The sequence below is a fragment of the Dothidotthia symphoricarpi genome (genome assembly GCF_010015815.1).
Source record: "Dothidotthia symphoricarpi CBS 119687 unplaced genomic scaffold P153scaffold_1, whole genome shotgun sequence".
Lineage (NCBI taxonomy): Eukaryota > Fungi > Ascomycota > Dothideomycetes > Pleosporales > Dothidotthiaceae > Dothidotthia > Dothidotthia symphoricarpi.
Genome location: NW_022985008.1, coordinates 1,789,944 through 1,813,595, shown reverse-complemented (window position 1 = coordinate 1,813,595; position 23,652 = coordinate 1,789,944). Strand labels below are relative to the sequence as shown.

Sequence of the window (23,652 nt, the reverse complement as noted above, 5' to 3'; positions counted from 1 at the left end):
TCCCCCATCGATGCAATGACGAATGTGCCACCGAGATTATGTATGCATGTGAGATCAATCACAATAGTATGGTGAGAATGCCAGAAACGACACAAGTGAAGTAGTTTTATTACTATCATCAGACTCATTTTCATTCAACTATTCAAGGAAAACGTGGTCGCATGAACTAAGTATGTATACGCATTGCTAGGAGATTGTCAATTTCAGTATCTTATTTCACTTTTATTCGCTGTACCGAGCGTACGAGACACTACGTTGCTCGGGTCTGAGGGGAAAACGTCGCAACGATGAGACGGAAGAGTCTGGCCTTTTTCAGCATCTTCCAAAGGGTCATAGATCAGCAACACCAACTACACGCAATCTATCCCAAAGGTAACTGTTTGACACGATAAACGACTTGTACTTCCTTAGGATACCTAACGGCTCATGGTCGGATCAGATGCCATTTGGACCAGAACAGTTTCTTCAAACTCTGCCATTCTTGAACACTCACCCACAGATTTCCTTGTTATGTATTCCATCACAGCCTGTTCCATGTGGCTATTTCTCGCATGTCTGGGATTGAACAAACCAAGAACCAGGATAGGACATTCTTTCCCTACTTGGTCATGTGTAGTGGTTTCTACCAAACTAGAAGCGTCTACAGTCACACAGCACCGTTCATGAGTACCCTGAATTGACAATGTACCACGTTGAGCGCTGCTACTCAGCGATCTACACAAATTACAGAAAGATGCCCACCGTTTGTACAGTACCGTTCGACTTCTCATATTTCCAGGAACGCAGCTGCAGTTCAGTAAGAGCTAGTTGAGGCAACGACATATTCTCTGATATCACGATTCAGTAAACAACCTCGCAGTCGCACACCACTGCCCGCCGTCAACATTCTGAGGTGCATTTTATCTCTAAAGTCTGGAAGCAGCCTGTGGACTTCGAGATTCCATCTCCGGGTCCGTCAGGTACAGTGTGCACCATCGCACTCTGAGAGAGATGATCTCGTGTTTGCCATGTACTTCCGTGGCAAAGACATCGCCGTCGTCCCGCTTCCATTCCGGGTTTGGTGGAAGCTCGATACATCGCCTGCGGACAACGGGAGCCCTGATAGGAAACCCAACGCAAGACATGTTCCTCGCAGTCACCTAGTTCACATAATCTTCGGGCTTACAGATGGCAAAGCCATACCTCGCCACGGCGATCCAAAACTAAATCTCACACGTCGTTACGCCATTTAAATCACACGTCTCTTCTTTGAGCACCTACTCATATCCACCGCTTCGTTACGATTTCCCGTGTTTGTTCTTTCCAGGCCGCGACCCGGGTGCTTTGTGTGATGAAAATGCTCCAGAGTTTTCTCGCGGCAACCTGCATGTGCCAGATGTCAAATACCCACCGCTTCTCCTGAGATTTGTCTTTATACGCAGCTCTCTTTGCACTTGTAGAAATTGCTGAACACTCGATTACACTCACTACCAACATGCGTTTCTCATCTGCGGTGCTTCTTGCACCCTTATTTCTCGCTGTACTAGCAAGCGCCCGCTTTGTGATATATCTGGACGAGTAAGTCACTTCTTCTTGAGACGTATGGTCATCACTCATTAAGCTTCAGATGGCATCCAACACGCCCGACCGACCCCAAGGATCGTGCTGGCATCGACCATATCATCCTTGCTTTCGCTATGGCAAATAGCACTGCTACCTTCCAGCCCAAGGTCCCCATCTCCACGATCCGCTCTGAGTTCCCCAACGCCAAAGTGATGAGTATGTCTTGTATGTGAGAGTTACGAGTCAGATACTTACTGGTCCACGTCTAGTCGCGGTGGGTGGTTGGGGTGATGATCTCGGCTTCAACGAACTCTCCAAGACAGACGCTGGTATTCAAAGCTTTGCCGCTGATGTCGCCACCATGCTTGCAAACACTGGTGCTGATGGTGTTGGTACGTACCTAGCCCATGGCTATGACTTGATACAACCTGCTAACGAGTGTCAGATATCGACTGGGAGTACCCAGGTGGCAACGGAGCAGACTACAAGCAAGTCGCCAACTCGGCCAAAGTCTACCAGATCGATGCGTTTCCAAAACTTCTAGAAGCGACCCGTGCCGCCATCGGACCTGAGAAGCTTCTCTCAATTGCTGCACCAGGCAGACAAGGTAAGAACCCGCCCCTCCATTCTCCCATGAAGATCCAGTCTAACACCCACCAGAAGACATGATAGCCTACACCCCAACCACCAGTCCCAAAATCTGGCCCCACGTCGACTTCATAAACGTACGCACCCGCTCCCCTCCCTCCCTAACCACCCCCCAACCTAACCCCCACCCCAGGTAATGACCTACGACCTAACCAACCGCCGCTCCCCCACAACCCAACACCACACCTCCCTAACCTCCAGCACCTCAACAATAAAATCCTACCTAACCCTCGGCTTCCCCCCCACAAAACTAAACCTAGGCTTCGCCTTCTACGCGAAATACTTCACCGTCGCCAACCCACCCTCCTGCACCACAGCCCTGAACTGCCCTCTCGCCCCCGCCGAAGACCCCCAAACGGGCGCCGACCTCCTCACCTCCGGCGCCTGGACCTTCGAAAAAGCACACATGTCGCGCCCCGTCGCTACGCACCTCCTCCCCGAGTCGACCGACGGGACGTGCGGGCCCGACGCCGGTACGCGGTGTGGAGCGGGGTGCTGTTCGCAGTACGGTAGCTGCGGGACGAGCGTGCAGCACTGCAAGGGCGCGTGTTGGCATGCGTATGGCAGCGGGTGTGTGGATGTGGATGTTTCCGCGAGTTGGGGGGATGCGGTGGTGCGTGGGGTTACGGATGAGGGTGCTGGGGCGCAGTATTACTTCGACAGGGAGAGGGGGCTGTTTTGGACGTGGGATACTGTGGAGTTGGTGGGGAGGAAGTTTGAGGAGGTTGTTGGGCGGTTTGGACTTGGGGGGGTTATGGCGTGGAGTTTGGGGGAGGATAGTGCGGATTGGGGGAGGGTTGGACGGATGGCGTGGGAGTTGGAGAGGTGTCGTGGGGTGGGGGCTGGGGTTGTTGATGGGGATGGGGGGAATTATGGATCGACGTCGCTGCCCCAGACGTCGTCGACGATGCGACGTGTCCGCCGCCAACTCCCTGCCGTATAGTCCAATCCACCACCAACCCTGCAATGGAGTCTCGACACATCGATTGCTTTCCTCGGCTCGGATCCATAGCAACTCAGACATCCCGACAAACAGCAGATATACACATACGCAGCTCCAAACTATAGACGACAGAACACAGCATCACAATAACACAATATACTCCCCTCGCCCCCATCAGAGCTTTAGCACAAATCTTCAAATTAGCGTGAAGTGATAAGACATATACAAACACTCTAGAGCTCTGAGACAGTATTACTTATAACTCACAGTCGTAATATAGGAATAGATTTACAGGAAGGATCTTGTTTCGTTTCAATCCCTTCAGTTTCGTTTCGTTCCCACTCGTCCCCATCCGTTTCGATCCTTTCCTTTCCGTTCCGTCCCGTTCTGTCTCGTTTCAATCTGTGTCGATCTGTTTCGTTTCGTTTCGTTCCACTCCATCCCGCTCACTCCAACCCACTTCACCCCCCTCACTCCAACCCACCCACCTCCACTAACCCCCACATAAAAAAAAAGCACAGGCAGCAAGCACCTCAAGTCCACAAATCACATCCCTCCTTAGTTAAAAGAAAAACGAGGACCCAGATTCAAATTACACATTGACAACGTAGTATAGATAACGTGAATGGCATCTTCATGATGTGAAATTAATGCATTACTCCATCCGGGACCTTTTCAATAAGAAGGCAAGACATTGATCAAGTAAATCAAGTCTGTTCAGGTATGGTGATACATAAATACAGTAGTGAAAGCACATTACAGCATCCATAAAAGTCGAGCTTGGGGTTCGAATTCATCCAACACCATCCATCCATCCATCCATACACAATACTCCCCCAACACGCCTCAACCCCCACCCACCCCTCCAATCGATCATCAACACCCACCCTACGCCTTAACAGTGCTCTTCTTCATCCCCTTCCTCGCCTGCTTCTCCCTCTCCTTATCCAAAAACTTCCTCTGCTCCTCGGCGCTCAGTCTCCCGAGCTTAGCATCCCTCTGTTCCTTCTTCAGCTTATCAGCGGTCAGTTTCCTCTCCTCAGCCTTCTCCTCCTCGTCCAGCTTGCGGATCTTAGCAATCTGCTCGTCGCGCGTCTGCTTGATGCGGCGCAGGGCTTCGGGGCGAAAGTGCGCCGACGAGGCGAGGTGGTCGGGCATGCGGAGGAAGTACGAGAAGAGCGGGAGCGAGGCGGTGTAGGTGGGGGAGAGCTTGAGGGCGAGGCTGATGCGCTTGCGGGGCTTGGTTTCGTCGAGGCTGGGACGGGGTGGTTAGCGGGGGGGTAGGTGGATAAGGGGGTGGTGGGGGGACGTACTTCTTGGGCTGGTCCATGGGCTGGTCGCTGACGACGAGGGCTTCGAAGCTGTCGCCAGCTTCATTGACAGCCTTGATCAGCTCGGGCGTGAGGAGCAGGTCGGTGACCTCGGCGCTCTCGCTCATGACCGTCGTCCACACGGGGAGTTTGGCGTGGTCGCGCGTCGTGGTGAGAGACAGGTCGTAGCGCTCGTCACGCATCCGCTTCATGATATCCTTGTGCACGACGGCGAAGACGAAGCCGTCGAAAGTGCTGTTGGGGACCTTCTTCGCGTCGCTCCTGCCGTACGAGGGCGCGACCTTGGTCTCCTGGCCGTCGAAGACGTACGCGGTGGCCTCCATTCGCTCGATGGGCGGGGGGAAGCTCTCGAGGAACAGCGGGACGACGTACTCGCCGAGGAGCATGAAGGGGTTGTAGCGCTTCAGCATGGACAACTTGAAGTCGACAAAGGCAACGTTCTGGCGGCCGGATGCATATGTCTGGAACTCGTCCGACTTCTTCTCGCGAAGCAGGTTGTCCGGGTTGGTCGCCTCATCGATGGCCCTCTGCGTGATAATGGCATCGTCTGCGGGCGAGATCTCGGGACGCAGGTATCCGACCTGAGCGAACTCCTGCTGCAGGACAGGCGCGTGCGCGTTGATCCAGACCTTGGCCTTGTTGCGGTTCTTTTTGGTGCCCCAGAGGTGGACGAGGACAATGGCCAAGAGGAAGGGCAGCACATACATCTCCACCCTGAAGTCCTCCAGGGTCGTGCGCTCCCACACGCGGTACCATGCCGTGTAGGGACGCGCACCGACCGCGGTTGCCGTGGGCGCTATGGCCGGCGCAGTCGAGGTGAAAGGCGAGATGGCTGCAGGCGTGGGCTCAGGAGCGCCCGCATAGTCTGCGAAGTCTGGTGCTTGTCAGCGATGCTGCGACAGTGCGTCTGGGGTAGGCGGGCCGTGTGGTCGCATGCAGACGGAGAGTGACGTACCATCATCACCAGCAACTGGCACCTTCGCTGGCTTCTGTCCGCCGAACAAACCCTTGACAAAGTCGGCCATGTTGTCTGATCACCTCAATGGACGGTTGTGGTTGGGAACGCTTGAGGCCACGAACGAGGAGTTCGTGAGAGATCTCGGCTGTGACGTTTCCGCTAAGACCAATGTGGGGCACTACTTGGAGCTCGACATGTTTTCGACGAGCATGTTCGTGTTTCGAGATGACAGTGTGAGAGCTGCTTACTAGACATGGCTTCTCCACGTGCAAGATTAGGGTGGTGTGGTGTGGTGGGATAGTCACGTTGTGGGATGGGCGGGTCAAAGCTACTACAACATACACGACAAGGCTTCACGTATGCATTGCTGGATGCTTTCTGTTCAAATCAACAATGGAAGTTTCATCGTGGTATGCAAGCTCTGTTGACTGATTGTACACTAAGGTCGATGTTTGTCTTCCCATTCTGCTCTGTCCCGGATATCTTGAATTGCTTGCCCAACCTAGTTCTTGCCGAACCAAGTCTTGTGACCCTGGCCATCAAATTAGCTACGCTTTCTTATTTCTGTGGAAGAGCCAACTTACGAGGAAAATACGGGTCATCATGTACATGCTGGCACCGAAGCTGGTGAACAGAAGGGTCTGGTACATCGGAATCATGTACCTGCCGCGGGCCTGGAAAATGAACTATCAGCATGCGCCTTGGTGTTTTGCCGTTTGCCGTCCCATCTCTTTCTGCTCCCTCATTGCCCGACCCCCACGTCATATTCGCGACCACGGCTCACGCTCCTATGTCGAGACTACGCACCTTCTGCCAAGTCCTCAGACCATCATGCTTCTGGAACTCGCGCTGGTAGTGGGGAACCCTGTTCTCGCGGAAGACCCAGCTGCAGACTGTCAGTATCGAGCCGTGAGGGGGAATCCAAAGGAGCGCAGAGGCAGCCGTCGCGGGGCTTCCTGGAGCGCACGACAGCACGCGCAGCTGCAGCATAGACGTACCCTGCCATTTTGAAGAGTGGAGAGGTGTTTGAGGGGTTACGCGGGGGCAATGGGTGGTTTGGTGCGTGTGATGCTGGTGAGGTCGAATGATCCGACCAGACGTCGAGCGCCAAGGCCCTCACCCGCTTAGCCGTTTTGGGTCGCTTCAACTTTCGCATTGAGCTACCCACAGTGACACAGACGGAAAGCGTGGTTGCTATCGCCAATGGAACACTTCACTGCCCGCCTGCCTTGTTGATGCCACCGGCCCTGGACAGGCTCCTCGCCAGCCCGTCTGCCCTGCGACTCCTGCGCTCCATTGTCAATGCTCGCGAGCTTCCTGCACCATGTTCGACGGCCGCCAATTGTTGCCATTCGATAGCCTCTCGCCGCAGATACTCGACTGCTGGAAAGCCCCAGGCAACGCGGAAGTGGAGACGATGGAAGGACACGGCGGGAGACATTGTCCATCGCGAGAAAGTGCTGCAGTTCCTCGAAGACGACGATGACGTCTCGGGGAAAGACCCAAGAGGCAGTCGGGACGGTAAAGAGGAGGCATTGTGGGCTGCATACGTCGCCCACCAGGAGAGGCTCCGTGGACTGCAGGGGATTCGCTCAGTATGGAGTGCTCGTCGTGTCCAGGCCTACCGTCTGCCCACCACCGACACCACCGACGCAGAGATCCTGTGGGGGACCTTCATCAAGCACCCAGAGCTGGTCGTGGACGTCATAGACCATGCAGCCGACCTGCTGAAGGAGACGGGCCAGACTTACCCTCGCCTGTACGAGCTGGTCATGGGCTACTGGCTTCCACGCAGACAGCCCGCTGCCCTCGACTACCACCACCACATGTTGGTGACGCTGAATTTGAGGAAGCTCCCACTGCAAACCCTGGCGCGTCGAGGAGCGTCTCACCTCACGCCCTCGGCCTACGACGCGCTGATGCACATATACCGCCAGAGCAATGAGCGCAATCTCTACGACGACGTAGTGCCGCCGCTCATCGACAAGGGCCGCATCGCCATGGCCCGTCGATGGCACAGTCTGTGCGTCGTCAGGGACGACCTCCCCTCCGCAGCCGTCGCTTTACATCCTGTCGTGCAGATATTCACTGCCGAAGCATCTGTCATATCCAATCCTAGACCCCTTGCCGAGACCATGGATGCCCCGCAAAGATCGAAACGAAGAAAACCCAGCTACGACGAGGATCTTATGCGCCGGCTTCAAGGTCGTGACACGGCGCCCGTACGCTTTGAAGACGCGTTCTGTGCTCGCATGTTTGCCACCAGGGCCATTCCGCCCGATTCGATCATAAAGGGGCTTGCCATGGTGGGGGTGAATGAGATCGGGCCTCAGGCAGTGCTTGCCATGGCGGCTCGAACAGAACCGATCATGGACCTGCCACGGAGATTTGAGGAACTCCGAGCGGCAGGCATCGCACTCCAGGGGAGTGTGTTCATTCTAGCTATAGAGAAGTTTGCTATGGAGCAGAAGTGGGATCTGGTGCGCAGCATGCTCATCAGCGACCAGCATCCCGACGTCTTTGGGAACGCAGATGTCCAGCGGAAGTTGCTCAACTACTACCTCGACCAGGAGGATTACGTACAAGCTCATCGCACTCTCGCGGTTCTTACGTTATTTCACAAAGACCCTAATCACGAAGCGTGGAACTTGCTGTTGCAGATTTACACCCAACGCTCCGGGCCACATCGCATCGTGACAACCCTTCAGGATATGCGTGCTCAGCGCGTCATACTCACAACTGAATCCATCGTAGCCATCAAGAGCCTACTGCGACCGCGGCAGCGTGGCCACAAACCAGGCGTATCAACCAGGGGCGGCTTCGACGACTTGCGCTTCGTTTCCCGTGTCTTCATGACCATCCTCGAGGCCGGCATGGCGCCCATTTCACCCGCCTCATGGCGCGAGATCATCCGTCGCTTTGGCATGTCTGGACGATTCAGAGAACTCAGACGCCTCTTACTCTGGCTCGTCTGCTGGTACGCACCACGAAGCAACACGCAATTCTCCAACCTACCCAAATCCCCCTTCCTCGATACAGCGACCGCAAAACTGCGCACCGCCTTCCCCGAACCAAACTACTACTTCCACTTCCCCGGATCCACCCCGCAACAACTATCCGAACTCCACCCCATCCGACAACTCCTCCGCCCATCCCTACTACAAGGCCTCATCATCTGGGGCTTCAAAGCAGGACTCCTACCAAACGCGCATCTCGAACAGTCCATCCTCGGCCCCACCCTAGCGAAAAAACACTACCGCCACCGCCTCCTCAAAAACCACACCCTCAACCGTCTCCACTGGAGTGAGGGGCTCAGAACGGTCGTCCAGCTCCGCGACCTGGGCGTAAAAGTCTGGCGCCATAACGTCATCAAAGCCCTACAAGCACAGCTCATCGTCATGTTCGGCCGCGGCCACTCCAAACGGAGAGAGAACCGCGTCATGGAAAAAGTCAACCACAGACCGTACCTGACCTACGTCAGGGAAATCAACGCAACATGGGGCGCCAGCTTGTTCCGCGAGCCCCAGCTTCTCGGCACGAGCAGGCTGCATACGGGGATGTGGCATCCGCGGCTGCGCAGGAGGTTTGCGAAGCCGAGTGTGAGTCTGGTGGAGATGCTGGGCAGGGACTGGCAGCGCGGCGGCGAGGATGTGGCGGTTGGGCAGGGCGGTGGGGAGGGGGGTGGTGATGCGCTGGAGGAGCTGCAGAGCGCGTTTGCGGCGCAGGAGAAGGCGAGAAATCCGGATTTTAGGTCGGCGTTGGCGCGTGGGGTGACGAGTAAGGAGGATAGCGGGGGGCATGGGCCGGTGCGCGCTGTTAATGTTAGGTCACTGACAACGTGACTGTTTGTCGATGGAATACACACACGGACTATTTAAGTTTTGCCGTGCTGTATATCGTTGCCTGGTGCTTCTCCTCTCTTCTCTCCTCTCTTCTGCACTGCAGTATCATTTATACCTCATAGAATCAAAATCAAAAACAAAAACACAAGGAAATGTTTTCGATGCTTCCCCCCCCCAAAACCCAATCATCGCAACCTCATATCGTTTCGCCAAAACACTTTTCTCGATGTTCTCATGTGGAGCGGACGGCGTCGAGTCGGTATCAGTCGAATTTCCCGTCCACGTCAACCTCAATCTTCTCTTCCGCACATACTCTGAAAATCTTTCGACACTCTCTGTCTATTCCGTGAAAATCAAGTAAAAAAACATACGCCGACTCGTTTGCATGTCCTTCCTCCTCCGCTGCTGTGTCGACATCCACTAAAAACATATCTCAGGCTATATTGCTCCGCCCAAAAGCCTCATCTCAATGGTCTATGGAGGGCACACTTCGTCGTGTTAAGAGTGTTTCGTTGTGTGCATTCCTCTCAACTTCTGTCATTATTCTGCGAAAATTCATCGCCCAAGACTCTCCCGTAAAGAAAATCAAAAGCACACCGATTAATGCTTCTCTCTCTCGGCGTCCTCGGCGTCCGTAAAATTGGATTTGCTACTCTCATGCCATCCCACCAAACCACCTCCCTCGAGAGAGTGCACTCGATTATTAGCATCAGCATCAGCACTAAAGTTTTTCCACCTCAACTCCCAGTCTTCTTCCTACACTTTCTACCCCCATCACATCATTTTCAAAGGAAACAAAAATCCCATGCATAGGCTGCATGTCTCTCCTTCGCTTCTGGCTCAGTACGTCGTTTGCGCCGAAACCTACCTATCCTGGATCTGTGCTGTCCCTGCGAAAAGCACAATCTTTTTTGGTTTTTGGTGTGGGAGTTGTTACATGTCCTGAAAATCCATCTTTTTGAACAAAAGAACGACGAAGATCGACAATGTGGTCTGCTCTGTTCTTCTCCGCACAATCCAAAACCGAGACTGAAGCTGAAAATGAAACTCGAAAACTTCACAGGGCTCAACACATGGCTTCTCTCTTGTGTTCTGCTTCACTTTGTGTTTGTAGGACGAGCTTGGGAACTTTCTCTCTCTTCCATCCTGTTAATCCGGCCCCTAAAAAAAGCATTTGTCAAGTCTCTATGTTGTTTTCCGCTGAAATGGGTATAATTGACTACTCATGTTGTCTTCCTGTTTCTCTGTTCTCTGGATCGATATCTAAAACAACGGCGATCTTGACCATGTCTGGTCTGCATCACGATTCTCGCATACATGGTCGGAATAACGTTGGTTGAAAACAGGTATTACACCAACGTATGTGGCGGTCTACTTTCGTTACTATACTATCATATGGTATCCTACCTTCTATCTATCTCCTTGGAACTGAAAACAAAGATAGATAAATTCCATGTCCATCTCTCTCCTGCCATGGCACTAAGACTCACTATCCAAAACTCAGGCCATGCCGTGTTAAGAACCTGCTGCCTCTTATCGGTTCATTATTTTACCTCAATCTCTGTGTTTTCTACACATATTCCGAAACTCTATGTACCTAAAAACCTAGCCAAGAGAAACCATGTTCTCTGCTCTGCTCTCCTTTCCTACACTACACTACACTACACTACACTACACTACACTACACTACACTACACTACACTACACTACACTACACTACACTACACTACACTACACTACACTACACTACACTACAATACACTACATAAAAACAACCCCTCGAAAATTTCATGAGACTGGACATATATTCCTCCTCCCCTCATTCTGCCATATTCCTACCTGTGCAGGACGATCTTGATGATTCTCGCCTCTTATTTTAGTAATCTGCTCTTTAAAAAAGATTGATGGATGAGATATGTTTGTTTCCTCTTAGGGAATAGTCAGAAGTTATTCATGTCTCTCCTCCCTCCTCCTATTCTGGTGATCTGCTCTCCAAAGAATATTCGAAGATGTTCCATGTTTGTGTCCTCCTGGAGACTAGTCGGAAGCTAATCATGTCCTCCTTCCTCCTCCGTCTTTCCCTATTTAGATTTAAAGATCCAAATGCACTGAAAACTTTTATACGACATGCCATCAGCGAGTTTGATCCATAAAGAAAAAGCGATTGCAAAAGTCAATGTGGCGGTCTGCTTTGCTTTCGTTACTTCTCTACTCTACTGTTGTGTCCGCGTGGAATGAAACGACCCAAAACTAACAGAGGATAAGTTAGATGTCTGTCCTCTGGCTTCTCTTCAAAACGCGTTACCTACGACACATGGCCTGCCTTTCTAGCCCACGAAAACACCAAAACACTGCTGTTTTGTTATTTAGATGAAGACCTCGGTGTATAAGTTTATAAATCCCTCCTATATCAACCCAATCTCAGCTATTCTGTACTCTCCACATCCCCCAAACCCTTATCTTTCCAATAAACGAACAGAAAGAACTTATGTTCCTCCCCTCTCCTCTTCTTCTCTCTTCTCCGCACTCCCTAAAACCAAAACACTGAAAGGTATATGGGTCTGCACACATACCCCTCCTCCCCCCTACTCCGTCCTCACCCTTATACCGCTCAACAAAAGTCTTCTTCAGTGTTTTTATACTGCAGTTACTACTTCCCTTCCTCGAAAAAAAAAAGAGAAAGGCTTCTATGTTGTGCTCCACCTGAAACCGAAGGTGAAATGGACCATGTCCTCTCCTCCGCTGTATTCCAAGCATCTGACATGGATGTTGTGCTCCACCTGAAACCGAAGGTGAAGTGAACCATGTCCTCCGCTCTACTCTACTCTACTCTATCATATTCTCGGTACTCGATATTTACACCACCCCAATCTTTTCTGTCCAAAAAAAAAACAGCACGAAGAACTCATGCTGTCTCCTCTTCTCTTCTCCTCACAAAAAAAAAGGCCCAGGCGCAAAGCAAATGTCGTCTTCTCCAAAGACGACAGGCAAAAGCTTCATGTTGTCTTTTTCTTTGAAATCACTAGACGGACTGGTGATGGTGTCTTTCCCTCGTCCTCCTTTCTATCCAGACCCGGAGAAACGATTAGTAAAATCCATGTTCTGTATGGTGTATGTCTCCACTCACACAGTCAGACCAGTAGTAAATCTACCAAAAAAAAACAGCAAAAAAATGGAATATGGTGTTCTGCTCTGCCCCCTTCGAAAACGAGTGTGTAACAGATGATATGTGTGTTCGGAGAATCAGATTGTAATTAGGATTAGGTTAGAATAAGCTGTACACTCCTAAAAAGGAGATGATAAGATAAAGATAAGGATAAACTGATGGAGCAAAATTCGGAACGACAAAGGTCCATGGTGTGTGTGTTGTGCCTTCCTCTCCTCTTTTTTTATTTTGTCTACATGATGATGTATATGAACAACACAACACAAAAGACAACTCCAAAATAACACATGCGCAATACCCGTCCAGCAGTGTAGATCTAACTCCAAACATCCGTCCTTTCCTCTTCCACCTGCAGCTGCATAGACCACAGTGCTTGTTAGTTTTCATGCGTGTTTTTGTTGGGGAGGGAAGACAGCGTGATGGGACGGGTGAGGATGGGATGGGATGAACAGACACGTCCCATGTTTATGTGCCCATCCACATACCAGGGAGAACACAAAAGTAAGTGAAAACAGCAACAGATGAGGATAAAAGATATGCATTCCAACCTATTCCCCGCCTCTCTGTTCCATCCCATCCCATCCCACCCCAAGACGAACACGCCTCCAACAAAAACGCCAAAACACGCCCCCCACAAACCTACCGTTCAAACTCCAAAACATGCCCACTAACCCTCCTCTTCCCACTCCCATCCACACTTCCCCCCACACTCCCCTGCGCAGGAAGCAGACTCCTCTCCGGCACATCCCCCTTCATACCATCCACGCCCGCCGTCTCCGCGCCATCAAGCAGATCCGCATCCGCCCCCTCCCCCTCCTCATCCTGCTCCTGCTCCTCGCCCCCCCTCCCCTGCCCCTCAAGCTCCCTCTGCGCCTCATCATACCTCCGCCTAACCTCAACAGCAACCCTCATCCCATCACTAACAATATTATCCAGCATGCCCCTAAGCCCCTTACCCGGGGGCACAACGCCCACGCCCGCGCCGCCCACCGCGCCGACGCCGACGTCAGCCCCCGCGCTCTTGTTCGCCATACTAGCAAACGTTGTGAGGTGGCTGGGCGGCAGCGATTCGTCTGCGAGCCGGAAGCTGGACGAGAAGCCTACTTCGAAGAAGTGTTCTAGGACTTCGTCTGCGAGGATTACCATGCGGAAGGTGGGGAGGGTGATGTGGAGGGGTTTGTTTGGGTCGAGGGCGAGGTTTGCGGCTTTTGCTTTTTCGGTGCGGTGTGGGGGTTTGGAGGGGGTGGGCGTGGGCGTGGTGGTGGGTTTGGGCTTGTCGCCAAAGTCGATGAGGTCTTCTTCTTCTTCGGATTCTTCCTCGGATTCTTCATCTGATTCTTCATCTTCGTCCTCGTCGTCTTCATCTTCGTCTTCGTCGTCTTCATCCTCATCCTCGTCTTCATCGCCAATGGCAAAGTTATCGAGTTGTTCGGTGGCCTGGGCGACCGCGCGACTATCCTGATTCGACGGATGATCCGGATCAGCGTACTCGAAACATCGACGAATAAAAGCAGACACACTGCTCAAAAACTGCTCGTCGCGATTGACACGCTCAGGACTAGCACCTGCGCCTACATCAGTGGTGGAGCTAGCCGGGCTGAAGTCATGAACGCCTCTCCTCGACAAGAACAGCAGAGCCTCTGAAATCCGGAGTATACCCTCGCGGTCCACCCTGCCATCGCCGTCGTCGTCGTACAGCTCGAAGAAGTAGCTGATGTTGGACATGATGTCTTTTGTGCCTTTGACGTGCGCGAAACCTGCAACAACGTTTTGCAACGACAGTGAGTCGGTCATGTCCGTGTCCCAGCGCCGGAACAGGCGTTTCAAGAACTCGTGGTCTGCTGGTTCGGGACCAAAGCCCCACGGCGACATTGGCGGGCGGTTTCGCATGCTGTTGCCGAAATACGAGTGGGGTGATTGGCTGCCATTGGCGTCCCGTTGTGTGGTTGGAGAGTCGGTGATGGCCCATTTGGTGATTCCTAAACTTCGTGTTAGACAGATGCAAAGATTACGACTCTGCATATGATGATGACCTACCGGCTAAAAACTCCCTGAAAGCATCGTAGTCCATCTGCGTTGGACTCAGCCCGACCGCGACTCTCCCCTTCTCCGTGCTGTACCCAGCCACCATCTCCGACGCCTTAGTCTTGCTAGCCTTCGCTTTTCTCTCCAATTCTTGCTGCATAATCTCCGCCCTCTGCTGTCTTTCGTACAGGATAGCGTAGAACCTGTCGTACAAGAAGCCGAGATCGTTGACGCTCAATTTCTTGCTCTCTGGGCCCAGGTTTCGTATCGATGTGCGTTTGGCGAAGTTTTCAATGTTCTCGAGAACAGCGTCTTTGTGCTTCGCCCGTTGCTCCGAGATGGTGTTTTGCGTGATGCCCGCAAACTCCTTGAACGCAACAACCATGAGCTCCTGGAAGCGCGTGACGGCGCGCAGCTTTGGATTCTCAGACTTGGGATGGGCGGACTCGTCGAGTCTTGCAAAGTAGCCCTTCAGCACGGAGATGAAGGAGCCGTCGTCGGAAGCGTCGAGCAGCTCCTCGCCGTTGATGCGGAGAATGGCTAGGCCGATTTGGAAGAGGACCTTGGGGCCCTCGAGGAAGAAGACGTCTAGAACACGGAATGCAAAAATGAGAGGCATCGAGTTGATGTACAGCGAAAGGAACCAAGGGAGGGAGACGACCGACAACTGCACGTCCGACTTGACCAGGTGGTCCCAGAGGATGGGCATAGTCTTCTCGGTAAGCGACTCAAACACCTTCTGGTCCAGCAGGGTGCCGTACATGGTGGTCGAGTAGTATCCGGGCAGGAGGCGGTCACACAGCACAGAGAGCAGGAAGAAGGCCTGCGACTCGGACATGTATCTTGTGTCGTTAGAGTGGGAAAGGCGACGATTGAGGAATGTACATACATCAGCAGTGCGGCAACAACAATGTTCATGGCCTGGCAGTAGCCGACCTCCTCGTTTGTCCAACTGTAGGCCGTCAAGACCCTCCGCAGACGCCCAATGCCCTCCTCGCTCTGGAAGCCGGGGTACTCTGGCAGGCTCCTGTTCAGGTCCTTCTCGATCTCGTCGATGGCCAGCGACTCGCGCCCCGAGTACTTGGCGAGCGTCTCGGTGTAGAGGTTGGGGTTCTGCAGGCGCAGGAAGAAGGCGCCCGACGTCAGCTCCCACATCTCGCCGCGCAACCGGTTGGGCAGGCCGACGCGGATGAGCTTGTGGAAGGTGGGCTGGCGGATGAGCGTGGCGCTGCGGCCGTTGTCTGCGGCTTGTCAGCGCGGGGTCGTCATGGGTGGGCAGGGAGACGGCGCACCTTTGAGATACTCGCGCCACAGGCGGATCTTGGTCGCGTCCCGCAGCTTGCGTGCGTTGCCCGGGTACCTGAAGAGGATGCCCAGGCCGGTGTCCGGGTGCTCCCTCTCCGGCCTGCCCTCGACGTGCGTCTTCCTATCGCTGGCGTCGTCGAGCAGGTACTCGGTGTAGCACTGGGCGACGACGCGGCGCAGGTTGTCGACCTCCTTGACGCCCTCGCGCAGGCCCTTCTTCAGGGCGTCGCAGAAGCGCTCGCACACCTGGCGCGAGCCGGCCAGCTGGATGGTCAGCTTCTGGCCGGCGGGGGCCTGCGTCTTCGAGTCCGGCACGCCGTTCCAGGTCGTGATGGCCAGGGCGAACATGTAGCTCTGGCTGTGCAGGCGCTCGACGCGGCGGATCCCGCACAGCGGCAGGGTGAAGCCATTGCCTGCCGGCCCCGCGCCGTGCGTCTGGCCGGTGAAGCTGCTCGACGAGCTCAGGCTGGCCGTGTTGACGAAGCTCGAGCCCTGCGTCGAGAAGCACAGGTACTGCTCGCTGAGGTGCAGCTTGCCCACATAGTGCGTGCCCGGGCTGCGCTCCTTGTCCCTCTCCTTCTCCTTGTCGGGCCCCGAGCCCGTCGCGTCGCCGGCGCCCCTCGTCGAATGGTGGGGCTGGAGGGTGAGCTCGGCCGTGATCTCCTGCAGCGGGCTCTGCGAGTCGGGCAGCCGGAACTGGTGGCGGAAGAGCGTCGCCTTGCTCGGCCTGCTGCGGTCCGTCGGCGTTGCCGGGCCCGCAATGTTGGTGAGCGTCGGCTCGATGAATTGCTGCGCCTTCTGCACCAGGTTCGAGAGGTTGAACATGGCGTCGGGCCGCCTGGGGAGCTGCCGCGGGAGACGAGGCGAGACGGGGTCTAGGTGGCAGGCGCGTTGGATTTGTGCCTCATGGCGCGTGGAGAAATGTCGTTAGCAATGCCCGCGCCGAATCCATCGTGCCCTCGCGCTGATCTCATCCATGGTCCGGTTCAGCCCTGGAGACGCACGGCCGACTTGCACCCCCGACGTGATTGGCTTTGGCACACTTCAATCATAGTAGATAGTAAGGGTCCCAGTCTTCGATAGAATATGAAAACACTGAAGCTACGATTCTTCACATCACATTGCGATACATGCAATTGCTTACTGCAGATGAGATGTATCCATAAAAAAAGGGATTCGTTCAGGAACACTACTCATACAGTCTGGTAGTTCGCTACTCATAATTTTGTTTGTCCCACCAACTTGGACGCGTCTCGAGATTGCTCTCAGCACCATACAGCCTCTACCCTCTTTACACTACCACTCAAGTGCAAAGTCTCAAGTGCAAGTGTAAGCTCCGTCAACCCTCAGGTCAGCACCCTGTCATCTTGTCAGTTCACGAACAACCAAACATGGCACTGTACTCACTGTCACATAGAGACTGGCATCACTGGACAGAAACGTGACCGCGCCCATCAAGTCCTCAGGACGTCCCATCTTGCCAACTGGAATCAACGACGTCCACTGCTTCTGGAGCTCTGGGTTGTCGTCGAGGATCTTCTTGGTTCTGTGGACAGTCAGTACTGCAATCTACCATATCCATCAGGTACTCACAGCGCCGTCAGCATGTATCCAGGAGAGATGCAGTTGACGCGGATACCCGCCGAAGCCCACTCAACCGCCAGACTAGACGCCAGATGGCGGACGGCAGCCTTCGCCGCGTTGTAAGGAGCCTGGGGCTGCGGAACGTTCACAATCGACCCAGACATGCTGCCAATCATGACAATGCTTCCTGGTGCCTTCCTTCCCATGAGGTGCTTCGCCACGGCGACAGCATACATGTACGTGCCGTCGACATTCACGCCCCAGAGCTTTTGCATGCGGTCGTGCGGGTATGAGATGGCATCGTAGTTCTCCGTGAAGCCAGCAGACGTGACTAAGTTGTCGATCTTGCCGTGTGCTTTCAGGATCTCGGCAACTGACTGATCGACTGATGTAGGGCTCGAGACGTCGCAGAAGTGCGCTGTGACCTTGGGAAGCCTGCACGTCGTGTCAGTGTTGCCTTGGTTGTCATATCGTCACACTTACTTCTCTGATCCAGGATTCTCCTGTTTGAAGATATCAATCAGCCCCTTGGCCGACCTTGCACCTTCCTCCTTGTTCATGTCCACAATGGCGACATCGGCACCTGAAGTGACCAGCGCCTGCGCCATGACCAATCCCAAGCCTCGAGCTCCTCCAGTCACGACCGCCACCCTGCCCTCCATCGAGAATGTGGCCAGCGTTCGCTTGGCGTGGACACCTCCTCGGCCTACCACAGGGTTCGACGGAGGGAGGTCCTTCTCCTCGGGGTACTCTACGATAATGCCTGAGCTTGTTCGTGCATACTGGCCCTCGTGGTCACCGCTCTGCCCAGGCTGGCCTGAGGTGGTCGCAGCATCAACATCGTCATCAGAGGAGCTCTTTTCGAGACGAACGGGCGCAGATGTGAACCGTCGAATAGAGGAAACAGCCGGCTGTGTGCGAGGGGCTGTTCGTGAAGCTTGTGTTGTGGCTGCACGCGCGACCTGGCGGAGTAGCTGTGACTTGAACATAGTTGCGGTGTGAAGGCTGATCCTAAATTGAGATAAAATCGCAATGTCAGGGTAATGGAACGGTTTGACAAGATTGGCAGAGGCAGTCAAAGATTGAAGAGAGTGAGTAAAGAATAATGAATTATTTATTACGTTCAAAGCTCTACGCCTTCCCAAGCAGCTCCCCCACGCGCATCGTTCCCCCTGCAGTCATCGTACGTCATGTTACTACACCGAGCTCATAATCAGCACCACGCCTCCCACTACGGCCTCCACGTTGGCTTGTTCACCTCAACATCTCCTCTTTTATTACACGTTGTCGCCCCTGAATGCTCCACCCCACGATCGTTGTGGAGTGACGCCTTGACCAAATTCCCAAGGAGTGCAGCCTGAACGGGGCATTTGACTCCGAGATCTGCATACATTGCATCGGCTCCACCACTGGAGATTATTCCAGGGCCCATCCCTCGACGACTGCATATCGTCCATTCTTATCAACAGTATGCACAGTTCTTTTGATGCACAGTTCTTTTTAACCCCACGTCTGGCGTTTGCAACTCTTTTCGAGTGGCCTTTACATGACGATTGGCGCAAAACAATCCCAGAAACGCTGACGGTCGCATTCTAGTACAATCACCAGTCTCACCATGTTGCAGCTGTACCTCCTCACGTTTAATTGCGCGCGCGAACTCGTCGACCCCCAATCCCTCGCGCCTTCTTTCTTCGATGCCCTCCCCAAAGCAGCCCCGCTACCTGACGTCGTCGCCATCTCCCTGCAAGAAATCGCGCCCATCGCTTACTCGTTTCTCGGTGGATCGTACCTGAAGCCGTACTTGGACCGCCTCACAACAACCGTCCAGCTTGCCGCAGACCTGCACAGCCATGGCAGCGAACAGCTCCAACACGTCGCGACCCGGAGTCTGGGCATGACGGGCCTCATGATCTTCGCAAAGCCAAAGTTCGTAGAGAGAATACAATGGATACAGTCGGCAGGAGCTGGCGTGGGGCTCTGGAACATGGGCAACAAAGGCGCGATCGCGATGCGCATTGGGGTGGCATGCGCCGGCTACGACGACACACTGGATCTCAGCTTCGCTGCAGCCCACCTCGCTCCCTCAGAAAACAATGTGGATGCCAGAAACAAAGACTGGGAGAACCTCGTAAGGAACTTGGTCTTCGTCAGTGGTGACGAGTCGTCATACAGCTCCAGCGAAAGGGGGCGGATGCTCCCGCCTTCCACAGAGTCACCCAAGGGCCAAAGTGGCCTCTTCACTGCGGGCAACCACGTGTTCTTCTATGGCGACCTGAACTACCGCACACACGATACCGGTCCAGATCCAGAGACCCACAAGACTTTCCCACAGCCATCAATGCCTGAGTCGTCGCCCAAACATTTCTCACGCTTGCTGGAGAGGGATCAGTTGACACGAGAGAAGGAAGCCAATCGCACACTACATGGCCTAGAAGAACTTCCTATCTACTTCCCGCCCACCTACAAATATGCTATGCCAGACGACAAGACTGCCAACGGTCTCCAGCGCTCACTCGCCGAGGCCGAAGAGGAATGGAAGTGGTCGAAACACCGCTACCCATCCTGGTGCGACAGAATCCTCTTTCTGCCTTCTCACCCATCCGCAAAGCTCGAGCCGCAGGTCTACACATCTTTACCTGTACAGCCGACTTCGGATCACCGCCCGGTGGCTCTGTCGTTGCGAGTTGACGACCGTCCTGTTCCAAGGGACACGACGGATGTTCGCTCCAGTCCTCCCTATCCCCTCAACCCACGATGGGAGTCTCGGCAGGCCGCTGGCCGACAGTGCGAGGTCATCGTCGGCGTCCTCTCCTATCTCGCTCTGACCAAGAAGGGCAACGCTGCACTCCTTGCCGTAATTGCTATGATCATGGGTAGTCTCTGGTTGGCGGCGTCGTTTAGAACATGATGAAATAGCATTCCTCCAGACAACTGAAATCCGATCTGATATTTCCACCGCAAACCACGTGATCTCACCCGACGCCCCGTCCGAGCCGTTCGGTTAGCTTGATGGACACGGTACCTACCCCGCGTACCCGTATGAATGGGGCTCGGGCATCCGCGGCCCAGTTCCGACGCCAACACCATACTCCGAACTTCAGGACACAGGTACAACATGCGCAGGCGCCTTCTGTATCCTTCAATGACTCTGCGATCTGAAGATGCTCCGGTCGGTCTTGAATCGCTCTTTGAAAAGGCCCCAGCTATTCTATAGGGCGCGTCGGGATCTCACAACTCAAGCTCAAGCTATCTGCATAGGGCCAACCGAGGTGCGTGCACGAGCTGTGGAATGAAATTGGTGATATCTAACACATGCGACAGCCGCCGCTACTGGAGCAGACGATTCCAGAGAACTTTGCGGAGATTGTGAAGAAGTATGGAGACCGTAACGCGTGAGTTCAGTGCATGTTAGAAAATGTCGCGTAACTGACACTGTGGCAGCGTGATCTCCCATCACCAGCGGATTACCCTGACATACGATGCGCTCGACCGCGACTCGAACACCGTCGCTCGGGGGCTGCAGAAACTCGGAGTGAAGAAGGGCGATCGGGTGGCCGTGTCATTGGGGAACAATGTCGAGTTCGGCACAGTATGGTACAATGCGATTAAAGCTTGTAGGAAGAGTGCTAATGGGTGGTGTAGCTAACGTATGCCCTCTTCAAACTCGGAGCGATCCTGGTAAGTTGTTCGTTGCGCTCCATTGTTCTCTACACAACTGACAAGTATCACACAGGTGCCTCTGAACCCAACCTTCAACGCGCCGCAAGTTCTCTCTGCGCTCAACCACCTCTCTGCCACACACCTGATTATTGGCGCCGAAACCAATCGTCCGCGCAAAGACCCAACTTCCAACGTTTCTCTTTTGAACCACCTCGTGCCAGACCTCGCTAGCCCGACCCTCCAATCTGAACTCGCGCCATCACTACAAAGGATTATCGTCGTGGAGAACTCGCAGGGGAGGGTGGATATATCAGGCCATAAAAGTCTTTTGCGATATGAGAATGTGTTCGAAGATGGCGAATACGGAACTGCGTTGGAGGATCAGGGCCTTGATGCGAACGAGATTGTCAACATTCAGTTCACGTCAGGCACCACGAGTACGCCAAAGGCTGCGTGTTTGACTCACCGCGGCATCTTGAACAACGGGCGGAGCATTGGCGACCGAATGCTGTTGACAGCAGACGACACGGTGTGCTCTCCACCTCCGCTATTCCAGTGAGAAACCACTCTAGCTTTGTTCATGGGAGGAAAAGCTAACAGCGTCGCAGCTGCTTCGGAAGCGTCTTAGGTTACATGGCCACAGCAACACACGGCTCAGCCATCGTCTGGCCAAAGGAAGCATACGACGCGAAAGCAACCCTCGAAGCAGTCCGCGACCACAAATGCACAGCCCTCTACGGCGTCCCCACCATGTTCGTCGCAGAGCTAGAACTGCTAGGCCACGGCGCAGTCCCCAAAGACGGCTTCCAATACCTCCGAACCGGCATCGCCTCAGGCTCCCCCGTCCCCATAGAGCTAATGCGCAAACTACACAAAGAGCTCAACCTCACCGACCTAACCATCTGCTACGGCATGACAGAAACAAGCCCCGTCTCCACAATGACAACAACAACCGACCCCATATCCAAACGCGTCGAAACAGTCGGCAAAGTCCTCCCCCACGTCACCATCAAAGTCGTCGACCCCGCAGACCCGTCCCGCACGCTCAACATCAACGAACGCGGCGAACTCGCCGTCTCAGGTTACAACGTCATGAAAGGCTACTGGGCCGACGAAGCACGCTCAAGCCAGGCCCTCGTCGCGGACGACAACGGCGTCTTGTGGATGCACACCGGCGACGAAGCGTCGATTGACGACGACGGATACGTTCGCATCACAGGCCGCATCAAAGACCTCATCATCAAAGGCGGCGAGAATATTCACCCCGCTGAAGTAGAAAATTGCCTGTTCTCGCACCCCGCTGTCGCGGAGATCAGCGTCGTTGGCCTCCCTGATGAGCGCTATGGGGAGGTCGTCGCGGCGTTTGTTGTCCCGCATGAGGGTGCTGAGGGGGTTGTGTCCGCGGAGGAGATTCGTGAGTGGGTTGGGGTGAAGTTGAGTCATCATTTGGGTATGTTGCTATGCTTTTGGTGTGAGGGGTTGGATACTGATAGGCTGGTAGTTCCGAAGTATGTGTTTTGGGTGGATACGCATCCTAAGACGGCGAGTGGGAAGATTCAGAAGTTTAGGCTTAGGGAGGTGGGGATTGGGTTGTTGGGGGAGGGGAAGGGGTTGGAATAGTGTGTTGGTTTGGGGTGGTATGGTTTGATGGGTCGCGGGCTGAGAAGGGGGTATATGGGTAGATGTATGCTGATTGTTATGCACGATGGTGTGTAACATAAGCGTGGGAACTCCTGCGTGTTGTCGTGGTTGTTGTTGTCGGTCGTCGACAGAATAAAATGGATATGGAAATGGACACGGGAACGGAACGGGAACGTGTATCCACACATATATTCCCAGCCATGTCCAGACCTGATCCCCCTTCAAACCCAGCCATTTTATCCCTTACTCTCCTCTTCCCGTTCTGTTCACAAGTAACACACCTCCCTTCCCTTCCCAGTCCTGTGAGCTGTCATGCACATCCGACCCAAGTACGATACAGTTGGATACAGGATCTTCCCCACCGTATACAACACAACGTATCCATACATATTCCTTCTCTCATAAACATCAGCTTGGATTACATCACAATCCACGCGTTGTATACCGCTGCATCTCAATCTCAATCTCACAGCGTTCACTTTACTTTTCGCCGATTCGCGCGGGATTCGGACTGGGTGGTAAGCAAGAGGTAGGTAGGTAGGTGGTGCATGATGCGTGTAAAGGGCTACCTTTCTAAACGCCCTGATCTGATGTAGACTAGTCCGGGGGATTTATGTCCGTCTACCATCCTGCACAGACAGAAAAGGGTACAATGGTAAGTCGTTGGTAAGTCAAAGTGGGATGCTGGACTCTGGGTATACACAGCACTGCACTAGAGGATCGGTGTAGTGTGGGTAGGTGTATATGTCCTTCTCGCCTTGATTGTGTGGCTACGTAGCTATGTGTGGTCTGGTGTTCAGTCCGGTTCAACTTGGCTCGAGGGCTGGGTTGGGGTGCAGTGAGTAGGTGGGTAGGTAGGTAGGTAGGTAGGTAAGAAAGTGCTTGTGCGTATAGTAGGCTGGTTGTTCGGGGGATATGCTTTGGATTGTATTGGATTGTATTGGGTGTACCCGTTTTATGCAGGTTTGATGGCGTGGAGGAGGAATGAGTTGTTTGATATTTGATTG

At 53.9% G+C, this 23,652-nt stretch overlaps 9 protein-coding genes across 9 annotated transcripts; 6 read left to right on the top strand and 3 right to left on the bottom strand.

Annotated features, from left to right (window-relative positions):
- Nucleotides 1-1,474: 1,474 nt before the first annotated feature.
- On the top strand, nt 1,475-3,303 carry P153DRAFT_392283 (carbohydrate-binding module family 18 protein; the record flags this gene model as incomplete). Its single annotated transcript, XM_033671135.1, has 6 exons — nt 1,475-1,557; nt 1,607-1,758; nt 1,812-1,934; nt 1,988-2,149; nt 2,203-2,267; nt 2,324-3,303. The coding sequence occupies 6 exons, from the start codon at nt 1,475-1,477 to the stop codon at nt 3,131-3,133; spliced, it is 1,395 nt and encodes a 464-aa protein (XP_033529382.1). The 3' UTR covers nt 3,134-3,303.
- Nucleotides 3,304-4,021: 718 nt separating this feature from the next.
- Nucleotides 4,022-5,489, bottom strand: P153DRAFT_279009 (DUF1682-domain-containing protein; the record flags this gene model as incomplete). Its single annotated transcript, XM_033662990.1, has 3 exons — nt 4,022-4,388; nt 4,447-5,344; nt 5,420-5,489. The coding sequence occupies 3 exons, from the start codon at nt 5,487-5,489 to the stop codon at nt 4,022-4,024; spliced, it is 1,335 nt and encodes a 444-aa protein (XP_033529381.1).
- A 536-nt stretch (nt 5,490-6,025) lies between these two features.
- P153DRAFT_380795 (uncharacterized protein) lies at nt 6,026-9,264 on the top strand (the record flags this gene model as incomplete). Its single annotated transcript, XM_033669962.1, has 2 exons — nt 6,026-6,416; nt 6,551-9,264. 2 exons carry the CDS (start codon nt 6,026-6,028, stop codon nt 9,262-9,264), a joined length of 3,105 nt encoding a protein of 1,034 aa, XP_033529380.1.
- Nucleotides 9,265-9,956: 692 nt separating this feature from the next.
- P153DRAFT_362693 (uncharacterized protein) lies at nt 9,957-10,656 on the top strand. Its single transcript, XM_033667196.1, has one exon. The coding sequence runs from the start codon at nt 10,306-10,308 to the stop codon at nt 10,477-10,479; it is 174 nt and encodes a 57-aa protein (XP_033529379.1). The 5' UTR covers nt 9,957-10,305; the 3' UTR covers nt 10,480-10,656.
- P153DRAFT_13982 (uncharacterized protein) lies at nt 10,330-11,133 on the top strand. The gene has a single exon (XM_033662097.1). The coding sequence runs from the start codon at nt 10,582-10,584 to the stop codon at nt 11,056-11,058; it is 477 nt and encodes a 158-aa protein (XP_033529378.1). The 5' UTR covers nt 10,330-10,581; the 3' UTR covers nt 11,059-11,133.
- A 1,899-nt stretch (nt 11,134-13,032) lies between these two features.
- P153DRAFT_329927 (GTPase-activating protein-like protein GYP2) lies at nt 13,033-16,745 on the bottom strand. The gene is made up of 4 exons (XM_033665415.1): nt 15,748-16,745; nt 15,345-15,702; nt 14,468-15,297; nt 13,033-14,409 (listed from the first exon to the last, which is right to left on the bottom strand). The coding sequence occupies exons 1-4, from the start codon at nt 16,583-16,585 to the stop codon at nt 13,070-13,072; spliced, it is 3,366 nt and encodes a 1,121-aa protein (XP_033529377.1). The 5' UTR covers nt 16,586-16,745; the 3' UTR covers nt 13,033-13,069.
- A 169-nt stretch (nt 16,746-16,914) lies between these two features.
- On the bottom strand, nt 16,915-18,736 carry P153DRAFT_362692 (D-arabinitol dehydrogenase-like protein). The gene is made up of 4 exons (XM_033667195.1): nt 17,828-18,736; nt 17,354-17,779; nt 17,168-17,306; nt 16,915-17,119 (listed from the first exon to the last, which is right to left on the bottom strand). Exons 1-4 carry the CDS (start codon nt 18,331-18,333, stop codon nt 17,078-17,080), a joined length of 1,113 nt encoding a protein of 370 aa, XP_033529376.1. The 5' UTR covers nt 18,334-18,736; the 3' UTR covers nt 16,915-17,077.
- Nucleotides 18,737-18,778: 42 nt separating this feature from the next.
- Nucleotides 18,779-20,285, top strand: P153DRAFT_362691 (DNase I-like protein). Its single transcript, XM_033667194.1, has one exon. It carries the CDS (start codon nt 18,960-18,962, stop codon nt 20,250-20,252), a length of 1,293 nt encoding a protein of 430 aa, XP_033529375.1. The 5' UTR covers nt 18,779-18,959; the 3' UTR covers nt 20,253-20,285.
- A 220-nt stretch (nt 20,286-20,505) lies between these two features.
- Nucleotides 20,506-22,624, top strand: P153DRAFT_279648 (acyl-CoA synthetase/AMP-acid ligase-like protein II; the record flags this gene model as incomplete). The annotated part of the gene is made up of 7 exons (XM_033663029.1): nt 20,506-20,613; nt 20,666-20,736; nt 20,786-20,933; nt 20,987-21,022; nt 21,078-21,559; nt 21,613-22,454; nt 22,506-22,624. 7 exons carry the CDS (start codon nt 20,506-20,508, stop codon nt 22,622-22,624), a joined length of 1,806 nt encoding a protein of 601 aa, XP_033529374.1.
- Between the last annotated feature and the right edge of the window lie 1,028 nt (nt 22,625-23,652).